Here is a 24,023-nt window from a genome sequence, read left to right on the forward strand (position 1 = left end):
CTATTGAATCTAAGGTTGAAATGTTCATGGCAGTACACATGATGTGAAAGTGAACAGCAAGCCGTAACATAAAAAAGACATCAGCCTAACTGTGAAGTACTGATTTTACTGACAGAATAAGACGTGTTACCTGCATCATGATTTAGTTGAAGGCCACCAAAGATTATTATACCTGACGCAGCACAACATGGTGAGTATATGTGCCATCTATGGGTAATCTGTGAGCAATAACATGCAAAAACATGTGGCAAACATCTCATAGAGCTCTATTAGTAAAGAGGTGCTCTATAAAGACAGAAAACATCTGGTGAACACACCAGAAACCATGGCAACTGTATTTGTTTCACAACTCAGTGTCAAAATGTGACTATCCATCGCCTGGACCCATAAATATTTAATAACAGCAGCTTCACAGTCATACAGAAATGTGCGTGTGGATCGCCTAAATACTACTGAGTTGCTCTGATTGGTTGTCATGTGTCTTGTTGACAAGCTGCTTCATTTGCTACTCATTCAAACAGTTTGCTAGACTTCTGTATGTATACAGTCGACAAAAAATACTGAAGTAATGACACGTGTTGTAGAATTTATTGAAAAATAAAAATGGAGACATTTATTAATTTCTGTGTCAGTATCTGTGTGTGTTTGTGTGTGTGTGTGTGTGTGTCTTTATTGCTGTGCGCGCAACATTGCACAGTAAAAATACAAACAGCAGCCAGCTGATATAAAAAGACACTCAGCAGTGGCAGCAGTGGAGAAGAAATCATCCAATATACGAGAGAAGCGCAGCCACAGTCTACAGCTTTGTGAAGCCAACTGTTTTATACTTCAAAGTCTCTCTAATATCAAAAACAAGGCCAGCGAGACTGCAGGCAGCAGAGCTTATTCCACGGCTTATAGGAGGTTTCAGCAATTAAAAACTTATTGCTTATTTCAAATGGATGCATCCTGTCAAACATACAGTGTTTACTGTCAGCCACTGTGGGTGTGAATGTGTAGCATATAACAAAAATATATTTACCAGCAACTTTAAGTCTCAAGCAACATACACAAGTGTCGATGATGATGTCTTTTACAGAGTATTTTTTGGCTGCAAGCATCAACCCCGGAGCCTCCACTGGTTCCCTATCAGCAAAGAAATGTTAAGTGGCACATAACGTTACCAACTGTGAAATAGTCTAAGTTAAGCTAAATAGCTGCTGCCCTTATAATTAACGGACAGAAAACTATCACACCTATCTCATCGGACTCAAAGTGTACAGCATATGCATGCGTCTTCCTTTATCAAACTACTTTTTTCAGATTGAAATTGGTTCATCACTTTAAAAGATGCATGTGCTATTTTCTTGATTTAAACCAAGCTCTTGCACACAATCTTAAGGACAGGTGTTTAGGTTTTAACTGTTATTAAAAGTACCATAACTCTGAGAAGATCTGAGGACTGAAACGTTGTAAATAAAACGAGAACAAATGAGCAGGAATTTTTAGATTCACTCTTTCTCCTATTAAAAGAGATTGATTTCATTTAGTCATTACTTTTTGTCTCATGTGTGACTGCGTGCAACAAATACAAGTTTTCACCTCGATTGCATGACAGGATTGTGTGCACAGGATATCCTCATTTAAAAAAGGCATCCTCCTCTAATTGCTTAGCTTTGTGACTTCCTGGACAACAAACTTCTATATCCTCACACCCACCAAACATCCTCTGTGTGCTGCTCACAATAATGGGCTGACTCATCTCTGAAGACAGATAGTGGAAATCTCATTGTATCAGTTCCATTGCTGTCATCTCTGTCAATTCTAAGACCTTGTTTTTTCTTTGCTTCTCTAATAAGTGCTTTGGTGCTCTACACTGCAATATCCCAGCAATGGATCTTGAACTGTGTTGGCAGTATTTCCCAAAGCCTCCAACAGTCATATGCTGCTCCGAAGGTCTACCCAGAGGAAACCAGTGCTGATCACAACTGTCTTTCCTTTGTCACCTGAGACGTAAATCCCATTCTTATTTTGAGTTTACCGCAGTCTGAGCTGTGTTTGTCCTAAACCCTGCCTTATGGAGCAGCAGCCAAGATCAGTTTAAGAAATATTACTCCTGGAACTGGAGAAGCAAAATAGATCACATGCAGTGAGTTCCTGAATTATCATTTTGAGGCACAAAAGAAACATTTGACAGTGAAAATGGAGTAGTAGGATATTGCACTCAGATCTCAGTATACAATTTAAAAATCTGTTTTATATAATGCAAATAGAGCCATGTAAAATTAAGAAATGTTGGTATCCCACATGGGGACATATGTCTGTCTGGCAGTCTAAATGTATTAGAACTAATATATTTTATAAGATATAATTTATTTATTTTTCTATTAGTTTTAACACTCTCCACAGATGCATAAAACACGTATGGCTTAGATTAGGACTAGACAAAAGACAGAGCTACATTTCAAAATCATGGGAAATGTGTGTCACACTGGTTTTAAAAAAAGCATAAATCAAATTTCACCTGAGAAGTGGATCCATATGAGTTTAATGAGTATATTTCTTATTGACTTTCTCTGGTCAGCTAGGTGACTGTTACTCACTGTTTAGAAAGAAACATCACTTTTTGTGCACCAAATACCAACAAAGGTCTGTTACCAGCACAAGATATAGAAAAAGAGCAGTAAAACCAACATCTTATCTTGAGTGTAGGAATAAGGTTAAAATAAAAAACTGTTTTAAAATAACGCTTAAAACAGTTTAAAAAACTATTTCTGAGAAAAGGAAATAGGCTACATGTGGTCAATTCAGTATTCCAACTTATATTTAATATACAGTTAAGATTTACATGCTAATTTAACATATTGGCAACACATACTTGGTTGCTGACAATGCCTATAGTAAACTAACTACAGTTACAAAGTATTAATGTTTAACGTTTAATTACTGCCTTTAGAGGATTTCAGATGTTTATGTAGTTGCTGCATGTGAAGCAGAATCCTAGAACCAATAAAGCACTTTTGATGGCAGCTGTGGAAAATCTCAGCTATCAATCTTCTATCAATCACGTCTTGATGAAAGAAAGTAGATTAAATAAGAATAAAGCATTCCATTTAGTTTATTTTTACATTTCTCTCTCTTTTCTAAATCTAAACTTTTATATTGTACACGTCTGCCCAAATATGCTATGACTGTATCTTCTGTTATTACTGTCAGCCTTCGTCAGGTGGACTGAAGAAGCCTCAAAGGCTGAAACGTCCTTTATTTCATCATCCACTCCCCATGAGATTGGATAGAGAGAATATTAAAAAAGAGAAGTGGTTTGTTGGATTGCTTATTAACATACATTTATAGTTTGTCCTGGAGAATTTAAGGTTTGGATGACTAAAGGAGATTTTAATGTGTCCATAATAACCTAAATAAAAACATTCACAGAGCACATTTAGAAGTATATTTCAACACAATCTCCGAAGCCAGTGGAAATTAACAGCACATTAAGATTTTATTTGCATTAAAAAATAGATAAGTTACACAGTGGACTTCATTGAAGGAAGCTGGTGAGTGTTCCCTTGTAAGCTGCTGGACACAGGCATCAAACACGCGACGTGTAAGGAAATTCAAATAAAAAACCAATCACCCTGTCTTTGTCAACAATAACTCATGCTGTGTGATTAAACCTGTTCACTTTGCTGTGTTGGACTGTCTGTCTCCTTGTAGCTCTGAACCTATGAAAAATAGAGATGCACTAAAGTCATATGATCTGATTTGTTGTCATTTTAAACCAAGTACGAGGTGTGTAGGTGATGTGAACCTCGTGGTTGCTAATAAAACACATCAAGGGCTAGATCTGCTGCTTGTGTGTTAGCGTAGCTTCAGAGAATGTGCTTGTGTGCACACAGTGATGGGAAAAGGACTCGGAAATGAGCAAATACCTCAAAAAAGTACTTATGTATTGTTCGTGCACTAATGCACTTAGTTCCTGCTTATCACTGGTGTGCACACTTGCATAATGAACACCATAACCATTTCTATCAAACAAATAAACAAACAAACAGCACACTGAGAAACATATGCCTTTGTAAATTCTCATTGCTTTGCTCAAAGGACTAAAGTCAACACAGCCCCGTTCTCTCGGTAGCTGCAATGTTCTCTGCGCCTGAATTATTCAATATTGCTTGCTGTCTGCTCTTGTTGTGTGCTGCATGGTTAAGAACCAGTGAAGGGGAAGGCTCAATGCATTGGGACAGGCCTTGTTTTCTACGCCCGCAGCCAAGCGAGTGTCTTATGTAATGGAAGGGGGTTTGGATGGCCATAGAAGAAGCTCCACTTCAGGAAACTTCCTGTCGCTTTGTCATTGTGTGTCTGTCCATCTCCACTGTCATGTTTTATGTGTTACAGCCTTACCGATGCCCCAATTCTTAATGCATGAAATGCTTGAAGCCATTGTTGCAACCAAGGTGATATTAATTCTGTTGTCATTTTGAGGCTGGTCGGTTTCTTTCACCTTGTCTGTACTTATCCTCAGACTTTCATAACACAGAACACTTTTGATGGGACAATTATAATCAGCATTTTTTCAGGCTCCCACAGTTTTAAGAGTGTTAACATCATATCATTTTGCAAAATGTGCAGCAAATGTGTGTACACTATATGCACACACGTTATGCTGTGTGTGCTATGTGGGGTTCAGCTCTCTGCATCTATTACAAACTTCTCTAAAAGACAAGATAGGATCCTTGTGTCCTGTGAGACATCTGGAATATGAAGATTCAGGTGGTAACTCCTGCATTATTTAACAAACCCTACAGCCATCTGATCCTTCACAGGTGTATATGAGTCTGATTCTCATGAGTCCACAGCATGCAAACACTGTGGCCCCTCAGATGTTTCTCTGAATTACAAACCACCGCTGAATTTGTCTTTGAGTCAATACGCTTTGTATTCCATAGCTCGAAGCAGTTTGGCCACTTTCTCAGATTGTCACTCAGAGTATGTGAAATGCAAAGCCCTGCATGTGGGCAAAGTTTCACGCAGAACAGAAATAAATCTTTCTAAAAACTGAGCTGACCAGCTTCTTCCACGTGCACCAGACGCCACACACACTGCACACTGACTGGATTCACAGTAACTCTTACTCAACATCCCATGAAGCTCATTATTTTTTTGTTCTGTTTGTTTTTTTGCATTTTAGATTAGGAACTATTGACCCTGTTGCCAGAGGTCATCCTCATGTGTTGGAGCTTGCCAGGGGAAACCATAACTTTTACTCAGGAGCTTGAAAATCAAATTCTATTATCAATAATAATGCTGAAATATTGAACAGAAACATGAGCCCAGATGAACAGCATCTTTCAGATAACATAAACATTGTTCCAGCAAACAGGAAACAGTTTTTTTAGGACAAATAATGATTATTCTTATCATTATTTAAACACTGTTTCATTATTTACATTATAATATGGCTTGGAAAACTAAACTGTCCCAGGTGTTGACTGTTTTTAACAGCGAACATGTTTCTCGTACCATTTGAGGTTGTGTCACATTTTCAATGGGTGTGTGTATAATTCAAACCATGTGAATGTAAATCTGAGGAAGAAAGAACAAACTAATGAATTAAATGTTTTTCTCCCGTTCTTTTAAAAAATATTTTCAAAAGAAGTTCAAATGTGATGAAAATAAGAGGACTGACATGTCATGAGATCTTTGATGCACTTTCTTTTACGTCCCAGGCCACAATGAGAGATCGATAAAATGTTTGACTGGTTGGTTAAAATTAATTACACTGCATTGATGTTTGGCTCCTGGCATTCCCAGGGTTTGTTCAGCCAATTACAGTCACTCATAAAATTAAACACTGTGTCTGTTACACAACGCTGGAGGCTTTGCATTCATCACTTCACCAGTCATTGCTACAAGCACACACCACTCATTGTCAGGCTTTTCTCATTTATTTTAACAAAGTCACTCTAGGTAAACACTTTCCACTTGTCATTCACGAGGAAACCAGATTTGCTTTCTGATTTTAAAAGACCATAAAGCAAGTGAACACTAACACGAGATTTCCTGTGTTGTTTTGTAGTTCCTGATTAGACATAATTTCAGGGCTGCAGCTTGATCTACGTAGGCGCCAACTTTTTCGGTGGTAATTTGGTGATTGTACATAAAAGAAAGAACATATGATTGATCGTAGGGATGCATGTTGGCATGGTTGCATGCATCAGTGTCCTGGGCAAGTATCACGCTAACCATACAGTGGTTAGTAAATGTGACACAGCTGAGTCAAGAACATCCTCTGTGGTCAATATTAAGATGAAATAGAAAAGGAAAGCTGATTTTCATGTTCCAGTTACTGTACTTTACCCCTGCAGTGACATGTGTTTTTCACCTGATCCCTGCAAACTGCACCTTTGCATTATTGTGCATATTGTTACTGTTAAACATTAACAAGAACCTCTTCCTCTATTTGAACTCAAATACATTTAGATTCTTTTTAATGTTGTTGATGTGTTAAGTTTTGAGCAACAGAAAAAAAAAGGAAACCTTGTTTTGACTTCAGGACAACAGATTTGCAAAAAATTATTTATCCCTCAATTATCTATGTCTGTGTTTGTCAAAAAGACTAAATAACAGGCCTTAAATAATACTGTACATTTGTCCATTCAAAAAACAAATCCGGAAAATTATTCCAGATTTGCATTCATTTTTTGCAAAGATCTTGTATTGATGATGGGAGAGTCAGACTTCTGCTCAAACTCTTCTCCAGCAGATCCCAAAGATTGTTAATGAGGTTAAAGTCTGGACTCTGTGGTGGCCGATCCGTGTGTGAATAAAATCCTGGTATTGTCATCTTAGAATATGCCCGTGACATGAGGGAAGAAAAAGTCCATTGATGGAATAACCTGGTCATTCAGTATATTCAGGTCATCAGCTGACCGCATAATGTTGCTGAACCTAGACCTGAACAACTTAAATGTTCTCTTTGCTTGATTGATGCCAATAATTTGACTCCTCAGAAATAGTTTAACATCTTTTCCGTGACCACAGGATGTGTCCTCTGACATGGTTGTTTAAGAAATGAGAAGCTGCTCACTGCATCATTTAGGGTTTAATAACTTGTTGCCAGTTACGGTAAATCCAGGTGGTGACTTTTTTTTTTTTTTAAATGGACAGTGTATATCTTGTGTAGTGGGAAATAGGGACAAGTTTGGGATAAGGTTTCCTGTGTGCGTCTCTAACTCTTTGTGAGAGTGTAATTCACCCTTTCACCGAGTCACTTTAGGGGATTTCCTCGCATAGATAATTCCTGCTCTGCTTCAGCAGGAAGACGTTGACAGGAAGATAATGGAAGTTGCATTGGTGTTCCTTGACAAACATGTTTGTGAATGGTTTGTTTGTGAAACATGTTTATTTCACAGGTGCAATCATCAAACTAAGAAGGAGACACAATAATACATCACTAACACAGCGTCAATATTTGATGTGTTGGGTGGACTGATTGTGGGTCTCATGACACAGCTAGTTTCAGATTGCAGCTTTAAGATGAACTGAAGCAAAATGAAAATAATATGAATGAAAAAAATGAATTCGTCCATGAAGTCTTCGGTAATCATGGACGCTGCATCTTCTGAGCTCAAGAGGAGCGGTACCATCCAGCTTGGCACCATCATCAGTGCAAAGGTAAACATCTGTATAAAGTTCAACAGGCCCTTTTCAGGTAAGAATTTGTTTATTTCAACAGGACAATGCCAAACCACATTCTGCACATATTATAACAGCTAAACTGGTCTGCCTGCAGTTCAGACCCAGTGTTACCCAGTGAAAACATTTGGCACATCATGAAGTGAAAAATACAACAAAAGGAGAGGCCCCAAACAGTTGAGGAGCTGAAATGACACATTCAGCAAAAATAGGAAAATTATTTTGCTTTTACGACAAACAAACGTTTACAGAGTGAGCATAAAATAAAGGTGGTGAAATACAATAATAAATATGTGTTTTGATAAAAGAAAAATCAAATCCCTAATTAGAACAAGAGTACACCTGGCAACCAAATACTTTGCAAATCATTGCAGTTTGTTGTTATTCACATTGTGCAGCATGACACCTGTGTGGGAAACGGTGAATAGTTTCAGCTAAGAACATTTACTTTGTAGTACTTTGAAGTACTTTGTAGTACTTCACCATTGCCGGTGAGGAACACTTGTGGGCCGGTGGGCGGGGGAGGAGCTTCAGGACCCGGTAGGTGCGGGGCTCGGCCAGGATTTTCCCCTGCGGAGTGGCAGCCGGACGCATGCGCTCCCGTCACCGTTTCTCCATCTCCACAGCAGAGGAGCAAATAGGATGAAGTTGTTACCTGCTTAAAGGCGCCGCCGGTCGTGTGAACAGTCGCTCGCAGCACAGGTAAAGGTGTTTTTCTCACCTGGAAAGTTAAAAAAAAAAGTTCAAATTTTGGACAAAGGAGCAGACAAAACTAGAAGATTAATAACGACATGAGGTAATCAGAGAGCGGATTAGAGTCCACATCGAGGAACCAGATCGCGTGTTGCTGTCAAAGATGCGGAAACAACAACAATCTGGATTTTGACCCAGCGGGATAATCGCATGCACAGGGAGCAGCATGCCTTGGCTCAGGAGAAAGAAAACGTGCCAGCTCGGAGAGATACCCAAACACCCTGAAGTTTTCTGTCTGTTGGGACTGTCTTTGTGCCATGCACGGGCTGACTCTCTCACCATTTCGCGGAACTAACGGGTTTTGGTTTGTTCCTGAATCATCATGTCAAAAGTCCTTCAGAAGAGGAACCACTGGATCACATCGGTGAGCGAGTGCGCGGTTATTCGGGACGCGTCTGGGGAGCTCAGTGTGGAGTTGCGCGGCGGAGCTGAGAATGGAGAGTTTCCTTACATCGGGCAGGTCAAAGAGGATGCTGTGGTTTACCAGGACGGTAAACTGTGTGAAGGGGACTTGCTCCTGGAGGTTGAGGGGCTCCCCGTGTCTGGATTACCCCTTTATGACATTTTGTCTTTGACTAAATGCTACAATGGTCCCGTCAGGTTGAAAACTGTGCGTCAAGGTAAGAAAAACAAAGTCACCAGCCTGTGTGACAGACAGACAGAGGTGATATGGGCTGGAGATGAACACACACAGAGTAGAAATTCCAGTGGAAGTTGTTTTATTATTGCCTTGTGGCACAGCATTAAAAACACACAACAAAATGGTGATTTGTTTGAAGTGGGGCAGAGGAGCAGAGCTGCTGCTGCTCATCTTCTCTGTTTGACATGAAGCAGTCCTGACAGTCCTCTACCCTGGTTTGTCTAACATGGCTCAAACCACTCTGGGTCAAACATGGTCACAGATTAGGGCACTTATGGTGACTACATGCAGCTTATGTATTATCTTTATTCCTAACACACACAACCTCATAGACAAACTAGAGCCACTTAGCTTTTTTCACATGAAAGCAGGAAAATCACAAACTTTTGATGAAGGTCAGAAAAATAATCAGCAGCTAACTTGATTAAACATCCCATTAAAAACATCTCTTCTCAGCCTTTTCAAAATGAAGAGTTTCTACTTTTCTCTGTAAGCATATTTGTTGGCCAAGTCATCACCTTTCACCTCTCAACCTAAACTTTAGGCCTCAGTTGCTGTATGTTACTTATTTCCTCCAGTCTTTTGCTGTTTTCACTGTTATTTTTAAATCATATGGTCGATGACGTGACAAAAAGATGCTGAAAAATGTCATTACTTTGCAGAAACCAAGGTAACATTTTCAAATGTGTTATTTTTCCCACTTACAGTTTAAAACTCCCATATATTAAAATGATTATGACATGTGGGAATGTGGAGCTCTTTTTCACAATTTCTCTGTTGACTAATATCAACTCACTAATTGATATACTGGCTAATTGTTCCAGCTCTGCTAGTGTATGTCTTTAAATGAACGTGTTTGTTCTAAACATTGTTTTAGAGAGTGAGACACCCCTCATGGGCAGCTGGGGTTATTTCTGGAAGTGCTGCATGCGTGTTAGATGAGCTTGACCCATTGCCCACGGTCTACTGCATCTGCATCTGTCTGAGAAACAGCTCGAGGGATTCAAACTTTTTTTTTTTCTCAGCGTCTCCGGTGTATTGTGTGTGGCTTTTCTTGTTTTTCCTGGCCATGTCTAGATGTGCTGCGATTACCTAAGAGAATACTGAAATATGGTACGCCGTTGTTGAATTAAAAATTGAAGTCGGAGACAATTGTATACTTCACTTCAAATGTGTGTCTCTGCACACGCTCATTCCCTTGCTAACGCACTTACACAGCATTTGTCAAAGCTTGCAGGGCGTCCTGTCTGGGGAAATCATTAAGAGTGTTATATAACTGCGCTTTAGTTTCAGTGTAGCATCGTTGCCTTTGTGGTGGAGGCTACAGTATGTTTATTAGTGGCTGCACACTTGACCTCTGAACCTGAAGCCTCTGCCCCTGGGACAAAAGCTCAGCACTGCAGTGGCTACCAGGCATTGGGAGATTTTTAATATCCACAGAGCCCTGCTGCCACACTCTAACTGTGGACTTTAAGGATTCTAAGCCGTCTTCATGTCTCTGTTATTAATTTATTGCATGAGTCGGCAGATTTTCTTGTCTCTAATTAAAGGAGGGGGGGTATTATGTTTAGCTCACAAGACCTCCTTTGTGCCTCGCAGTCTGTTGGGCTCCCATGCAGAACTAGGCAGGGACAGTACGCGATCCAAGCTGTCCCAGTCCAGATGACAGGCTGGTGGATGGATCAGATCACTCTCCTTTGCACTCTAAAGAACCGTGGCTCTTATTACAGGAGGCCACATCACCTCCATGCTGAAACCCTACCACTGTGTGCAGGTAGGCAGGTCAGTGCTGCGGTATACTACAGCGCCCACAGGTGTGTTGCTCCCACTGAGGAATGCCAATAGAAAAACTAGCTGAATGAAGTCTGAGCATTCCTGTGGAGAAGGTGGAATATTACACTGCTGTGGTTTTGCCTCTGAATTTTATTAAGCTCTGTAAAAAACACTTAACATTGGAAAGGAAAGAGATGGGACCTCACCATTTACACATAATCATACCCTATAGTAGATATTTGTATTTTCAGTCTATGTGTGTTTACATTATAGCAAACTGATATCAATACGCTTATTCTGAATTGGCTATTAGCAGCTCCTGTTTCCAGTAAAGTATCACTGACACTGACGACAACTTAAAATCATGTGCATGTAATACTCCAGCAAGTTTTGGAGCCATAAGAAGCACATTTTATGTAAATTCTAAGCTAGTTTATGATAATTTTTGATGATGGACATGCAGATAAAGTCATGCTGAATCTTGTGCATCATGTGTATGAAAAGATTCGACTGACGTATAGCTCAGGTAGTAGTGGAGGTGCACACCGTGTGTTACAACAAGTGCTGCAGATTTATTGCTGACTAGACATGGGGATGAAGGGACCAAATCTGCAGGCCACATTACAACAACTTACTTCCGGTTGTTTTCAGAACAACAGGATGCACCCTTTCAACTTACACACCCCCAGTCCTTCAACTCTCCTGTGTCCCACCGTAAAACGATTTGCTCTACATGTTATTCAGGCCAAAATACATACTGACAAAGCACACATGAAACATAAATACACCCAGTGTGCAACATAGTCTCATTTCTTTCCAATGGGCTGTAGTTACTTAACAACGAGGATAACAACAGCTCTTTGTTTAGAGATGCTCAGGTGAATGTATAAACGTATTTTATGGCATAATTTCAAGTCTATTAAGACTTTGACCCACCATCCCTTATCTGTTATCATCAGTTGACTCTCGCTCAGAGGTGAAAGGTTTTGTTGTCTTTGTCTTTTCATGACTGTTCTTAGTGAGCAATCAGTGGTCTACCTGTAAAGGTGCAAAGGCCCTATACATAAATGTAATTAGATTGACAGTTATTTCTTTTAAAGTAGTTATAGTAACCAGTGTATGTGTTTAAGGCTGAAATATCTTGTATATGAGTTATGATAAAAAAAAGTGTAGGATGAATAACGCTGCATAGTCACTTTTGGTAAGTCTTGGACATTCTTCTTACCACTTGAGTCACTTATCTTTCAAGGGAACCACAAATGCCTCTAGCACATAAAAATGTCTGCGGGTTTATGGTGGCTTCGGCCAGGTGTCTGCCTGATCTCACAAAGGGGGTTTGGTAATTTTAGATTGCTGACTCATTTGAACCCAACCAGAGGAAAGGGATAGTCTGCAGGATGCCGAGCATTCCTGAGATGTGAGGCTGGGAGTTCACCGGTGCAGATTTGGGTGCAGAAAAAGACAGATTTTATGCCCACTAATCAATTCTTTCCCTTCCTCACCCTTGCTTTCTTCTGTCACCCTGCTAACCCTTTGCAAATAGGGTGATATAGGGATTGGGTGGACATCTGTTAAATCAGTTAAATGTTGAAGACGGAAACCATGTGTCCTGCTAAAGTGTCTTTGAGCGAAACCTGAAATGTGTGGCAACCGTGACTGTGGCTTCCGTGCAGACCCCAAAACAAAAAGCAAAACAGTGCAGTGTCACAAAATTGATATTCTGGAGACAATGAATGACAAACCTAAATTTAACTCCTCGAGCCAGCTAAAGGGATATTGCAGATTATTAGTCCTATTTTGGACATATTTGTTGAAATATGGGTCCATGATTTGAGTCTGTGTGCATTTCCCTTCAGTCCCGTGACTTATAAGGTCATCTTCTGTGGTACTGAACCCTCAGCCTAATCAACCTGATCAGAACACAATGCTTCAACCTACAGTACTGATTCATGGAGTACCATACTAACAACAGCTAAAAACATTGGCCTCCGCCTGGTAAACTGCTTGTGTGACTTTGGGAACTGATGTGATATTACAGACCGACACGGAGAAAATTAGTACAGGGTGTATTAGTAGTGCTGAAGAATGAACACAACTGAAATGTAAGCTCTATAATATTTTTCTCTCTTCACAATGACCCAGTTATGTAAAGACTGACTGAAATTATCTCTGTGATTATTGTTTGTAGTTAGGAAGGCTTACACACATCCACAGGATGTGAGGACTTTGCAGACACAGATCTTTTCTGTGATGTGCTTGTCCCAGAATACAAGTACCGTACATTTCCTTAAGTATGAGAACTTTGTCAGTCTTGATTAAGTGCAACTGACTGTCAGCGTAGATCCCTGAAAGGCTTGTCAAAGGCTTGTGACATGAATCCTGCAGCTATCTCTCCTCCTCTTCTCTGCACACCCTGCTTTTTCCTTCTCCTCCCTTAACCATCATCCCTTTATGAACACTGTTTACGCAGCAATTAGGCCTCTCCGAGGTTGTCATACGCTGATCCTTATGTGCCATGGACTGAACATTTGACATGGGAAACCGTGGTGTGCAAGAACTGTCAAATAGCCACATAGTCATGTTTTATAATTTGATGTGGTGGAATTTTACTTTGGCCTTTATGAACCATTGGTGTTGCTAGTTAGTGTACCAGCGATGGGGATGAAGACTTTGCCTTAATTTAACAGTAAGGTTATAATGAAACACTGAGCAGATTGGCGACTAGGAACAACAGTGCTGAGCACATCATGCTCCAGTAGGCATTCTTCAGAGGCATTCATTGTTTTCACTGTCAACTGTTGCCATATAACTGTGTTTTGCAGTGTGTTACATTATGTTTATGCTACTTTTTATTATGTTCTCTTGGGGCCATGCATGAAACATTACTCAGTATTTCTTTACCAGCGATTACATATAAATAACATACACCAAATCACTGTGTGTTTATCTAAACTAACATGAATAAGAACTGTGCGATTGTTTGTCCGGAAGCTGGATGGAGACGTGCATTATTTCAGTGGTGCAGAAAACAGGTGTTACCTCGCAGGGAAGCAGGAAGTCTCGTCTGACCCCATGTGTCCACGCACACTGCACAGATGTTGTTTTATAAATAGAATAATTCAGTTGTGTTTCAGGCAGTAGAGGTTTGTGTTTGCATTATGTATTCTCGTCAGTGATCATGTGTAAAGACTAGCTTGAAGTTTAATAATGACCTCAGTTTGAGAAGAATGCTGCGGGCGATAAAGAAGAGTGAATCCATGCCTGTAGTTGGTTCATGAAGAAGTCCTCCTCCACAGCATACCAGTTATATTATCAGTAACAAGCACGACTAACACAAACCCTGCGGGTTTCTGAAGAACCATATAATTGTCTCGTGGAAATGGTTACTATCAAGTTGATGAAATATTTTGTTATTTCGTAACGTGTTGATGTGAAATAGCGGCTCATGAGGTGAGGGGTAATACGGCCCATGGGGGAGTTGTGCCGAGGTGATTGTTAACATTTCTTTTGTAAAGGTCAAGGATGTAAAAAGATGCAAAATGTCTACAAACAAAACTCCTACTGCTGCTCCAAGGTTTCAAGAAACACGGAGTGTGTTATTGTGTCAACGTACAACAGTTCCATATACCCCATAATACCCCATAATCCTAGTTCGCTTGAGTGAAAATGGCTTGTTGTTTGAGACACTTCCATGATTTCTGAATGGATTTGTGTAGGTAATATACGGATAATGAATAATAAGACAATTGAGACCTGTTAGGACAGTTTAATTTGCTTTGTTCTGCACAAATAGCCGTGTTTAATATATGTTGATATAGGTCTCTTTTTTTTTTAAATCAAAGGTTGCCGGTAATTATGATTTTATTCATTTTTTCATTTTCATTTAAGAGCTTCCTAATTTAAGCTCTACTTAATATTTTATAATATGCAACACTCTCAGGTTTTACTGAGATATCATTGTTGTATTAGAGCAGTCACCAAATTCATTAGGATTTATCCTACAGAGACCATTGTTTGTTTACTGTGGACTAAAGTGATGGGTGATTGACCTACAAATCACAAATTACAAAATGTTGCTATTAAGGCTAAAATGATGTACTAAGTTAGGCAAGGCAGGAGTTTGTCTCTGTGAGCTTTTTTAATTGCAAACTCACACTTAGTTAATTGTGGTTCTTAAAGCTGAAACCTGTCTAGACATAGGAGGTATTACAGCTAAAATGGTTCTACTCCATGTTGCCTTGCTCTTGTCAGTGTTTTAAGTGAAAGTACTTAGGCATGGAAAGTTCTGTTCTGTTTGCATGTCTCATGCTGTCTGTGAGTCTGTCCCCACCTGGCCTGCAACAATGTGATGGTTTTAATCAGGTGATCCAGGGAAAAATACTACGATACAGCTTTAAGAGCTCGCATTTGGCTTCTCCCTGTTATTCTGTCTCTCTCGGCAGCAGTAACATGTGCAGTGACCTACACACTAATGTGTGCTCCTCACACACACTCACACACACACACATACACATACACACATACCACACACACACACACAAACACGGTCACTGCAAGAAAGTCTATATAGTGGATATAAATTGACATTTAAGCTGTGCTCCTCCTAGATTCACACATCTGGAAGGGATTAAGCACCATTACAGGCTCCGTTTTATACACATGAATCATAGTTCTACTTTTAGTCCGTTTCTTCCATTTTGTTGTGGTTTTAGAGCACAGTAATTACACCTTTCCTCCGATGCAAATAGCATGTACTGTGAGAAAGTTTATAATTTTCCTAAAGGTTCTCTGTCTTCAAGATAGTTTTCATAAACTGTAGTAGGTCTTTAAAATTAAAAACAAATTCTGCAAAGGTATAATCTGTGCTCGTTTGATTCTATGTATAGTATAATAAAATGCTGCTTACTTGGCATTTTGTGTAGCCAAGGTGAAAGGTTTGCAGATAATCCTCAGAGGATTTCTCATGCTGCTGATCCCTCTATCCCTGTCGTTCTCTTAGTCTAGTCAATCTCCAGAGATTCAAGTGGCTCATAAGCTCTGACCTGACCCTGCTGGGCTTACAGATGTAGAAAATGCTTTATGCATCATCTGATATCCTGACACTAATGTTCACACTTAATCTGGAGGCATGTACACCCTGTGTACTAGTAAAATATGTTAAGATGTATTCCTACAACTTAAAAGCAAGAAAGTCAAATAACTGTTGGAGAAATAGTTAATAAAGTTTATGAGTGACTTTATACTTACCTTTGTCCTTGTTTACTGTAGCAGTGACTGCTCCACTGTGGTTTAAAAGATGAGTTTTATTTTGACGGGATGATGCTTGTTAATATTTTAATGAGTTACAGGGTTAATGACTTGTTGTTGTAAGTGGTTAAATTATTGTGACATGGAAAGTCTTGCCAATATTTATTTCTTTATCATTGGCGTTTGTGAAAATTATTCTAATCTTAAATTGAAAGCATATAAGATGTTTTCACATGTAATAGAACCACAGAGCTCTAGTACACAAACTCCTGGATGAAGTATTTGCAGGTGGTCCGACTCAAGTTCCCAGGGTCCAGCATGACATCTGCAACCATGTTATTTTGTGTGACCTGAAGAAACCAAACGTACCATAACACAAATAAGCACATTGAAGATGTCATATTAAGATTTAGAACATTGTCCTTTTTTACGTTTTATAGAAATAATAATTTTTTACTATTCTAAAAAGAAATATACTTTTTAGTTTTAGCACTAAAGTGAATTTTTTATTAAATTCATTCATATAAATTTAATATATGTTTCAAATGTAGACAGTGTTGGCCACAGTATGTAAGTCAAATTAAAATATGGCAATGGCTTTTGACAGAAACATTCAGCGCAGACTGTAGCTTTGTATATTTATTCTGGTGAACTTCCTTATATTGAGCCCAATCCAAACACTGTTGTTTCCTCTGAATGTTTAAAATGCATCACTTCCTGTGTTGCAGTAGGATGTTTCCTGGGACCACTGGATGCTTTCTGAAGGTGTTTAATAGCACAGAAAATGTCAATATTAAATAATTTTATGTTGGAGAACAGCGATTTGGTGTCAGTCAGCAAGAGGGGATGGTTTCTGTATAGTAGGCCTAGAAATGTTTTTAAGGAAATAACTAAGTAGATTATGTGATATAGAGTAATATGTGAATATGAGATGTCAGGTGTAAAAGTCAGTTTGTTTTCCTCGATGTGAAACTGAAGCGTATTGCTGGGTAAAATGTGAACAATGCTCATTTTGAAGCTCTAATAACTGTATACAACATTGAACTGATTTATTCCTTTCCTTTTAGTCTTATATATGCCTGCTCTCCTTCTACTTGTTACAACTAAACCAAAGCATATACACAGGAACTGGAGTCAGTAAACAAAGTTGTCTTTGGTGTTAGAGGTAGTGGAGGAACCAGACAAGTTTTCCCACAGGCTTGTTTCCAGTTTTTGGCCCTTTGAAAAGGTGAAGAAATTAATCATACACAGAAGACTGAGGACTTCAAATAGGTGGAGTAGAGCTTCCTAGTGTAGGTTCAAACACCTTTATGAGCTGTGTGTGTGTGTGTGTGTGTGTGTGTGTGTGTGTGTGTGTGTGAGAGAGTCTGTGTCCACATTATCTCCTACATTCTCAATCGTACATCCGCTGCTAGTGGCAGGTGGAACAATGTCTTATCTAAATCAAAGCAGCTTTGTGGGAGCTGGCTTCCTCCATCTGATATTCTCATTAGTCAAGAAGCATGAAAACTGTTCCAGTTGTAGTGGTTTGAGTCAGGGAAGGAAGCAACAATGATAAAGGTGATTAGTGTTTTAATGGCCATAGGCTCCATAGACCCGCAGCTTGTGTGCGAGTCGTAGTAACAAAATAACAGAGAAAGAAAAGATTGTGGCTACTATGTTAGAACAGTTGGCAAAGCTTTAATATAAAGAAATCACCACCATCACAGTCCATGTGTTTTAGCAGCGCCCATGCTGTGTGATTGATGTGCTGCATGTAAACAGCTGTGTGTGCAGCTGGAACTCATCTGCATAATACCCATAAGACAGCTCTCTGTTGTCTAGCACAAGCTGATCAATCCCTAAACTGCCACTCAGACGCTTTTCTGTTATAAATGTCATATTTTCAGCTCCATACAGACAATACACAATAAAATTAACAGTCATGTAAAGTCAGGTAAAATGTAGACATACGGTGCACATCAGTAAGGAAAATGTTGTTTTTTTCTCCAAAATATATTTGTTTTATTCTACATTATGAGGGTATTTATAGCCAAAATACACTGTCCCACAGAACAGGATATTAGGGAAAGCTGTTAAACCCATAAGTTAGTGTTCTCAGATTTGACTGATTGAGATTTGTTTTTCATTATCCCCAAGCAGATATTTTCACTTGTTTTGTCTGATCAATGGAACAGCAGCATATTCTCACATTTGAGAAGCATTAGTCCAGCAAGTTAGTATTGCACTTACATAACAGTGAGGGACTCACAGGAGACAAGCATTTTCTGTAATTCACCTCAACTGTCCTGCTGTGTAAACTGATCCCATAGATCCTCTGTGCAATCTTCTTATTATAGACCATAGTTAAGTTTTATTGTTGGGTGACCTCTAGTAGTAATTATGAAGAGAGTAAACGAGAAGGTCAGGTGATGTAAAAAGAGTGACGGCTTCTGTGTGGGGGGAGCTTGGGGTGCATGTGTTATTTAATGTTGTTTCTTTTACACACGACCATTTCATAACCTTAACTGTGTTTTTTGCTGTGACCATGATCAGTGAAGTACCTCTTCCACCTGACCTTTCTCTAAACCGACAATAGCCAAACTAAACCACAAATCTTAATAATGTATTATTGTTACCCTGAAAATGAAGGTCCAGCATGATGCCACTAGTAGCTCTGTGGGTTTACAGCTGCAAGCATGAGAATGAAGGTCTAGTGTAGAACCTATTTCAGGAAGTGAAGCAGGAGACGTAGCAGAGGCCATGGACCAAAAACCATTCAATGATCTTCCAAAACCACACACCTCCATTTTGTAGGCATCATGCAGGCTCATGTTAAAACTCTTTAAATGTATTAATTGTGCACCAGGGCAGGATCAAAATACTACAACACAAAAACAAAAGTGCATGATTATTCACAATTTTTATTCAAATGTTCCGCAATTCTTAAAATCCAATGTTTGATCTTTGAATTTGCACCTTTTATGTGTAGGTAGTGGTTGCTTGTTTGTCTGCATAAGCTGTAAAAAGTCAAAATCAAGTTGTTACAATGCACACAATGAAAAGTTATGTGAATTAAGAAGTACAGACAGTAGGTGATAGATGTTGCTGTTTGAGCCAGACTGGGTGGTAACAGTCACACTGACTGCGATGCGAATAGCTACATTCAGTGAGAGTGTAGTGATGCAGAAGCTGAGTCTGAATCTAGAAAGTACATCACACAAACAGACTCTACAAACAGATTCTACACACTGATCTGGGCTTTCGGTTTATGTTTGCAGAAGAGAGATCATTTGTGGCTAAGAGATATGAAGCAAATGACGTTGAGTGAACAGTCTGTGGATTCTACTTTACTTCTTCTGTGCCTGCAGAAGGAGCTAATGCTCGCTATCAGCTGTCCGCACATGTCAGGCTGGTGTCAACACAAGATGAATTGAAATGAAAGTGACCAGATTTTTTCAGTGATGAGTCTGTTTAAAAGTCTGCCACATCCTCCTACAGACGTGTACAGTGTGTTTCTGTCTGTTATACCGTACAAATATCTGGTTCGAGGAGGGGATAAACACATCACACGAGCCTTCCTTAAAACCAATATTTTCCTTCACTCCTCTGGCCTGCTTCCTCATACAAATCTACCACAATCTGACACATGCCTCCACCTATTAGATCACTTGCTGTTTTTCTTCCAGCCGTGGCTCTGAATCACTGTACTTCCAGAGTAAATTTAGACCCTTTGACAAAGTGCGATAATGATGGAAACATTTTCCTTGTGCTCTTGATGTCAGCTGAATTTCCTTTGAACACCTCCAACTTGTGTAACTCGCTCGGCGTCTCATCGTGTGCTACGCCGTCTCTTGAAAACGTGACCTGAAAGTGACTCAAATCTCACTGAGAGGAAAAAAAGAATATTTTATTCCTTTGTGTTCGTCTCTGTTCTCAATATAGAGCTTCAATGTGAGGTTTAATCAGTAAACCGTCATTCCAAATGGCATAATCTCACTGAAATGTCTTCAGATAACTGTTTTTAACCAGAAGAGCAGATACAGAAGCATATTTTTAAAACACTCACCAAGCACGCTGATAAAAGGCAATATCTGTTTCTGCTGTTCCTCAAAGCTAAAACACATACATACACAGTATCCTACAACTCAGACACTGGAGATTTTTGTTCTGTTACCATCTGTATGTGAACTCCTAACTGTACAAATGAAGGAGTGACCTAGGGCTGCAGGTCTTTTGCTATATAAACAACTAATTGTGCACCGTTAACATCACTACACTGTGTCGCCAACCATTCTGGAAAGATTGATGTCCAGCAACGCATGCTTATACAGGGAACGTGTTGTGCTTACATCCTGAAGTCAGGCAGTACTGAAAAACGTCATATTTGTGTATTCAAGGAAACAGTTTGGCAACTGTTTGCCTTAGATTTGAGAAGCCATACGTCATGTGTGTAATGCTATCGACGTCCAACTCAAACATTTAGTGTCAGAGACTTAGAGCCTCTTTGAGTTTTGTTTTCTGTTTTGAAGTTTTCCAAGTCTGTCTTAATGTTATCCAGGGTTTTAGCAACTTTTAAAAGTTTGGTTTAACAGCAAAATATTTTTTATTTACCTCTTGTGGTATCAACTCATTCAATATGCTTTGGTCCTGAGGTATTACTCCTTCCAAGGCATTGTTTATACCTCTTCCCCCACTTATAAAGATCTAACGCTAACATAAAAAAAACATATTTGCGTTTGACAGACTGGAAGCAATGTGAAAGTTATTGAAAGTTATTCAAAAACTAGCATTCTGCACTTTGTGTCAAACTCTTTTTATCTATAACATTTTCAGGATATTTATGTTGAAATAATAACTTTTAAGAAAGAAAACCTTCTACATTGCCAGGAAATCTTTTTTAAAAAGACACAACGTCACTATGTTTGGCCACAATTAATGCATATCCTTCTTGCCTTGGTCCTTGAACTCAACACTGGCTTGAATATGCCTGTGTAAGCATTGGAAATTGTCCAGTCCTATTGTCATTGCCTCTCCAACTCTGGGGGATTTTTATTTTTTGTGTGATTAATATGCAGGACATGGGAAGGAAGGAATGACTAATCGTGTTTTACCTTACATTTGACAATAGCCTAGAATGGAGCTAAGGCACGTGGGTTAGAGAAGGAGCTACAAAAAAGATGTGACGGACGAGTAGTTGCCTCCATGTTAAGACCTTAAATTGGACTAGTCGACTGTTTATGTTATGCCTAATAATTGTGGGTGGTATCTTGTGTCTATATATATACTTATATGCTGTATAATGACGGGTTTTGGATGACAGCAGGCTGTCATTATGAGAAAGCTCAAAAGGACAAGGACATTACACTTTACATGAAACAAAATGAACCACTGCCTCATTAAAGCACTCACAGCAGCAACAATTAAACACTGCAGAGACAGAATGGCTACGATTGAGAGGCAGAGCCTGATGTCAACATAAAAAACATTAACTGTGATTATATAATCATCGCCCATCCAGGCAACTGTTTATTTAATTGTGTTTATTTTTAAATAGTCAACATTTTTTTTATGTCCGTGACTTTTTTCTGTCACTCATCAGCAAGTCAACATCAATGCTTCCTGGTTGTTTTTCATGTTTCAAAGGTACAGTTTGTGCCACAGGATAATATTATGTAAGATTTTGTCTGAGCACAGAAGTGGAAACAGTTTCTGTTCTGCAGGTGCAGAAACAACAGTGGAGAGCTTAAAGCCCTGAACAGGATACTCCTGACGGTCCTGTGTCAAATTAAAATTAGGAATGCATTTAACAACTTAACAATTGATATAAATTAGGGTAGACAGGTAGTCAAACGAGTCTTATGATTTCTTAAGGTGTCATCCTAAAATTATTAGTTTTATCTTATAATAGTGACACTAAACTATTCTTTGTCTTGAAGCTCAAAGGAACCCTTTCAACAATGTTTTATCTTTTAGAATCACTTTCACTCAGCACACTCCACTTCCCTGTTTCTTTAACATGTCACACATACACTGCTTTCCTTTTTTTCTCATTCTACCTCCATCAGCCATTTTTTAATCTCCTTTCATGCATCTATCCCAAATGTCTCTTAGTCATCTCTGTGTTCGGTGCCATCCAGCTGTGAAGGAAAATCTGCTATTTCTCACTGTCTGAAGTTCAGATTTTTGATGGTTTGACGGTGAGCAGTTTATGAAGGATACGCAGCGTGTCGCCGTATAGTGTAACATCACACACAGACATATTCAGCTTTAATCTAAGGTAGTTTAGACGGTTGGAGGCAGAGACATTTTACAGGGTGTCTCACTCTTTCTGTATTAGACCTCTGATTGGTTACAAACCCATTTTTGAGGTTAAGGTCTGTCCGTTTTGCATGTTTCTGTTCACACACAGAAGTTAAAAAACAGACAGATTCTTCTGTTTTCCAGACCATCTGTTACATCGTCACCCATGGAGATACTTGATAGATTTACCCGACGAATCAATCACACCACAGCACCAAAAGGCAGAAAAAGTGGATCATATCCAGAGATTAGGAAACAGGCTCAGATCACAACATCGGTTTCTGCTGTTACATTTACTGTTTGATTAATTGTTCAGATATTCTTTACTAGTTAAATCAAATTGGTTTCTTTTAACTTGAAACGTGACGTTTTCACTTCTCAGTTTGAGTATGTGTATTGGGGGATGATTAGATTGGAAGAGGCAGGACTGATGTGTACAACAGCTCGACCGACCGCTGAGATCCGAAGCCTCTCTTTAATCTTATCTCAGCTGCAGATCCCCAGCTGTCAGTCTGCTGTGTGTTATTCCTCAGGTTTGATAGAGACTGAAAATGTGCCCCTCTGTAAGTGAATGAATTTGAAATGTTATTTTCTGGTATATGTTTGAGAACGGTTTTCTTGAGCTTCACCTTAAAAACTGACGTTCCCTTGTAATTGTTGCCTCACTTTCTGGCTAGGAACACTTTCTTTTTTTTGTGCCAAGCACATGCCAAGCTTGCAATTTTGAAATTGGGCCTCCTCTCAGTACAAAATTTGGTTCAGTTAATGTAGTAACTAACTGTGGAAATTCACATGACATATTAATTTAACAGAGCTCCCCATGGGACCTCTTGTCTGTGTTATATGTCCCAACAACAGCTCAGTATATCTGTTGGATAACCCCTTGATTAGAATAGACAGACTATTTTTGTAAAAGTGGGTGTTCCATATATGTTAATTATATGTAGAGAACTCAAATATAGGTCACTGGATAACTCTTTTCCTACTCTTCCCTTCAAGTCAGCCTCACTGGTTTGTTTGTGTACATGCACACGAAGCCCCTTCAATTACCACCCTTAAGGTACAAATTAGTGGTTATTACAGCCGGTAGAAAAGCCTCTCTTTTTCCACTCCTTCAGATGCATATAAACCATAATTCTAGCCTAATGTGGTAATTTCTTGCCTTGTGTTTTATTCTTTTTCATCATATTAACTGGCTGGTGATGACACACTCGTTTCTGTGGTGTGATGTGATTCAGTCTGCTGTGGCAGAGGCAGGGAGGAGAAGCAGGGTGGGTGGGGATGTGTAGCAGTCGTCTATGGATCCCAGGGTTACTGGTTTGGTTCTCGGTTCCTCCTGGCTAAATGTTGAGATGTCCTTGCACAAGACACCAAAACGATATGTCTGGCAGCTGTCCAACCACAATTTCCCCAAGGGGATCAATAAAGTATATCATTATTATTATCTCATCTCCGTCTCGTAGCCTGTGGTCACCGGCTTCTGTGAAAGAGGGGACTTTGTGTGTAACAGCCAGGCAAGCAGTGACATTAAAGAGAGGCAGCCAGTTAGAACTGATGGCATGCTCACATGTCGACTGCAGCTTGATGCTCTCTATCAGCGGCGGGCAGGATTCAGCCCGCCTGAAGCTTCGGTATTTTTACACATGTTGCC

At 39.4% G+C, this 24,023-nt stretch overlaps 1 protein-coding gene across 9 annotated transcripts in view; it reads left to right on the top strand.

Annotated features, from left to right (window-relative positions):
- The first annotated feature begins 8,260 nt into the window (after positions 1-8,260).
- The window catches only part of LOC113167294 (membrane-associated guanylate kinase, WW and PDZ domain-containing protein 1-like), a 75,323-nt gene continuing 59,560 nt past the window's right edge, over positions 8,261-24,023 (top strand). For all 9 annotated transcript variants that reach the window (XM_026367776.1, XM_026367781.1, XM_026367779.1 and 6 more), the window contains exon 1: positions 8,261-9,050. In XM_026367776.1, coding sequence (XP_026223561.1) covers positions 8,753-9,050 — 298 coding nt within the window. In that variant the 5' untranslated portion in view covers positions 8,261-8,752. The remainder of the gene's footprint in view (positions 9,051-24,023) is intronic.

The sequence above is a fragment of the Anabas testudineus genome, chromosome 7 (genome assembly GCF_900324465.2).
Source record: "Anabas testudineus chromosome 7, fAnaTes1.2, whole genome shotgun sequence".
Classification (NCBI taxonomy): domain Eukaryota; kingdom Metazoa; phylum Chordata; class Actinopteri; order Anabantiformes; family Anabantidae; genus Anabas; species Anabas testudineus.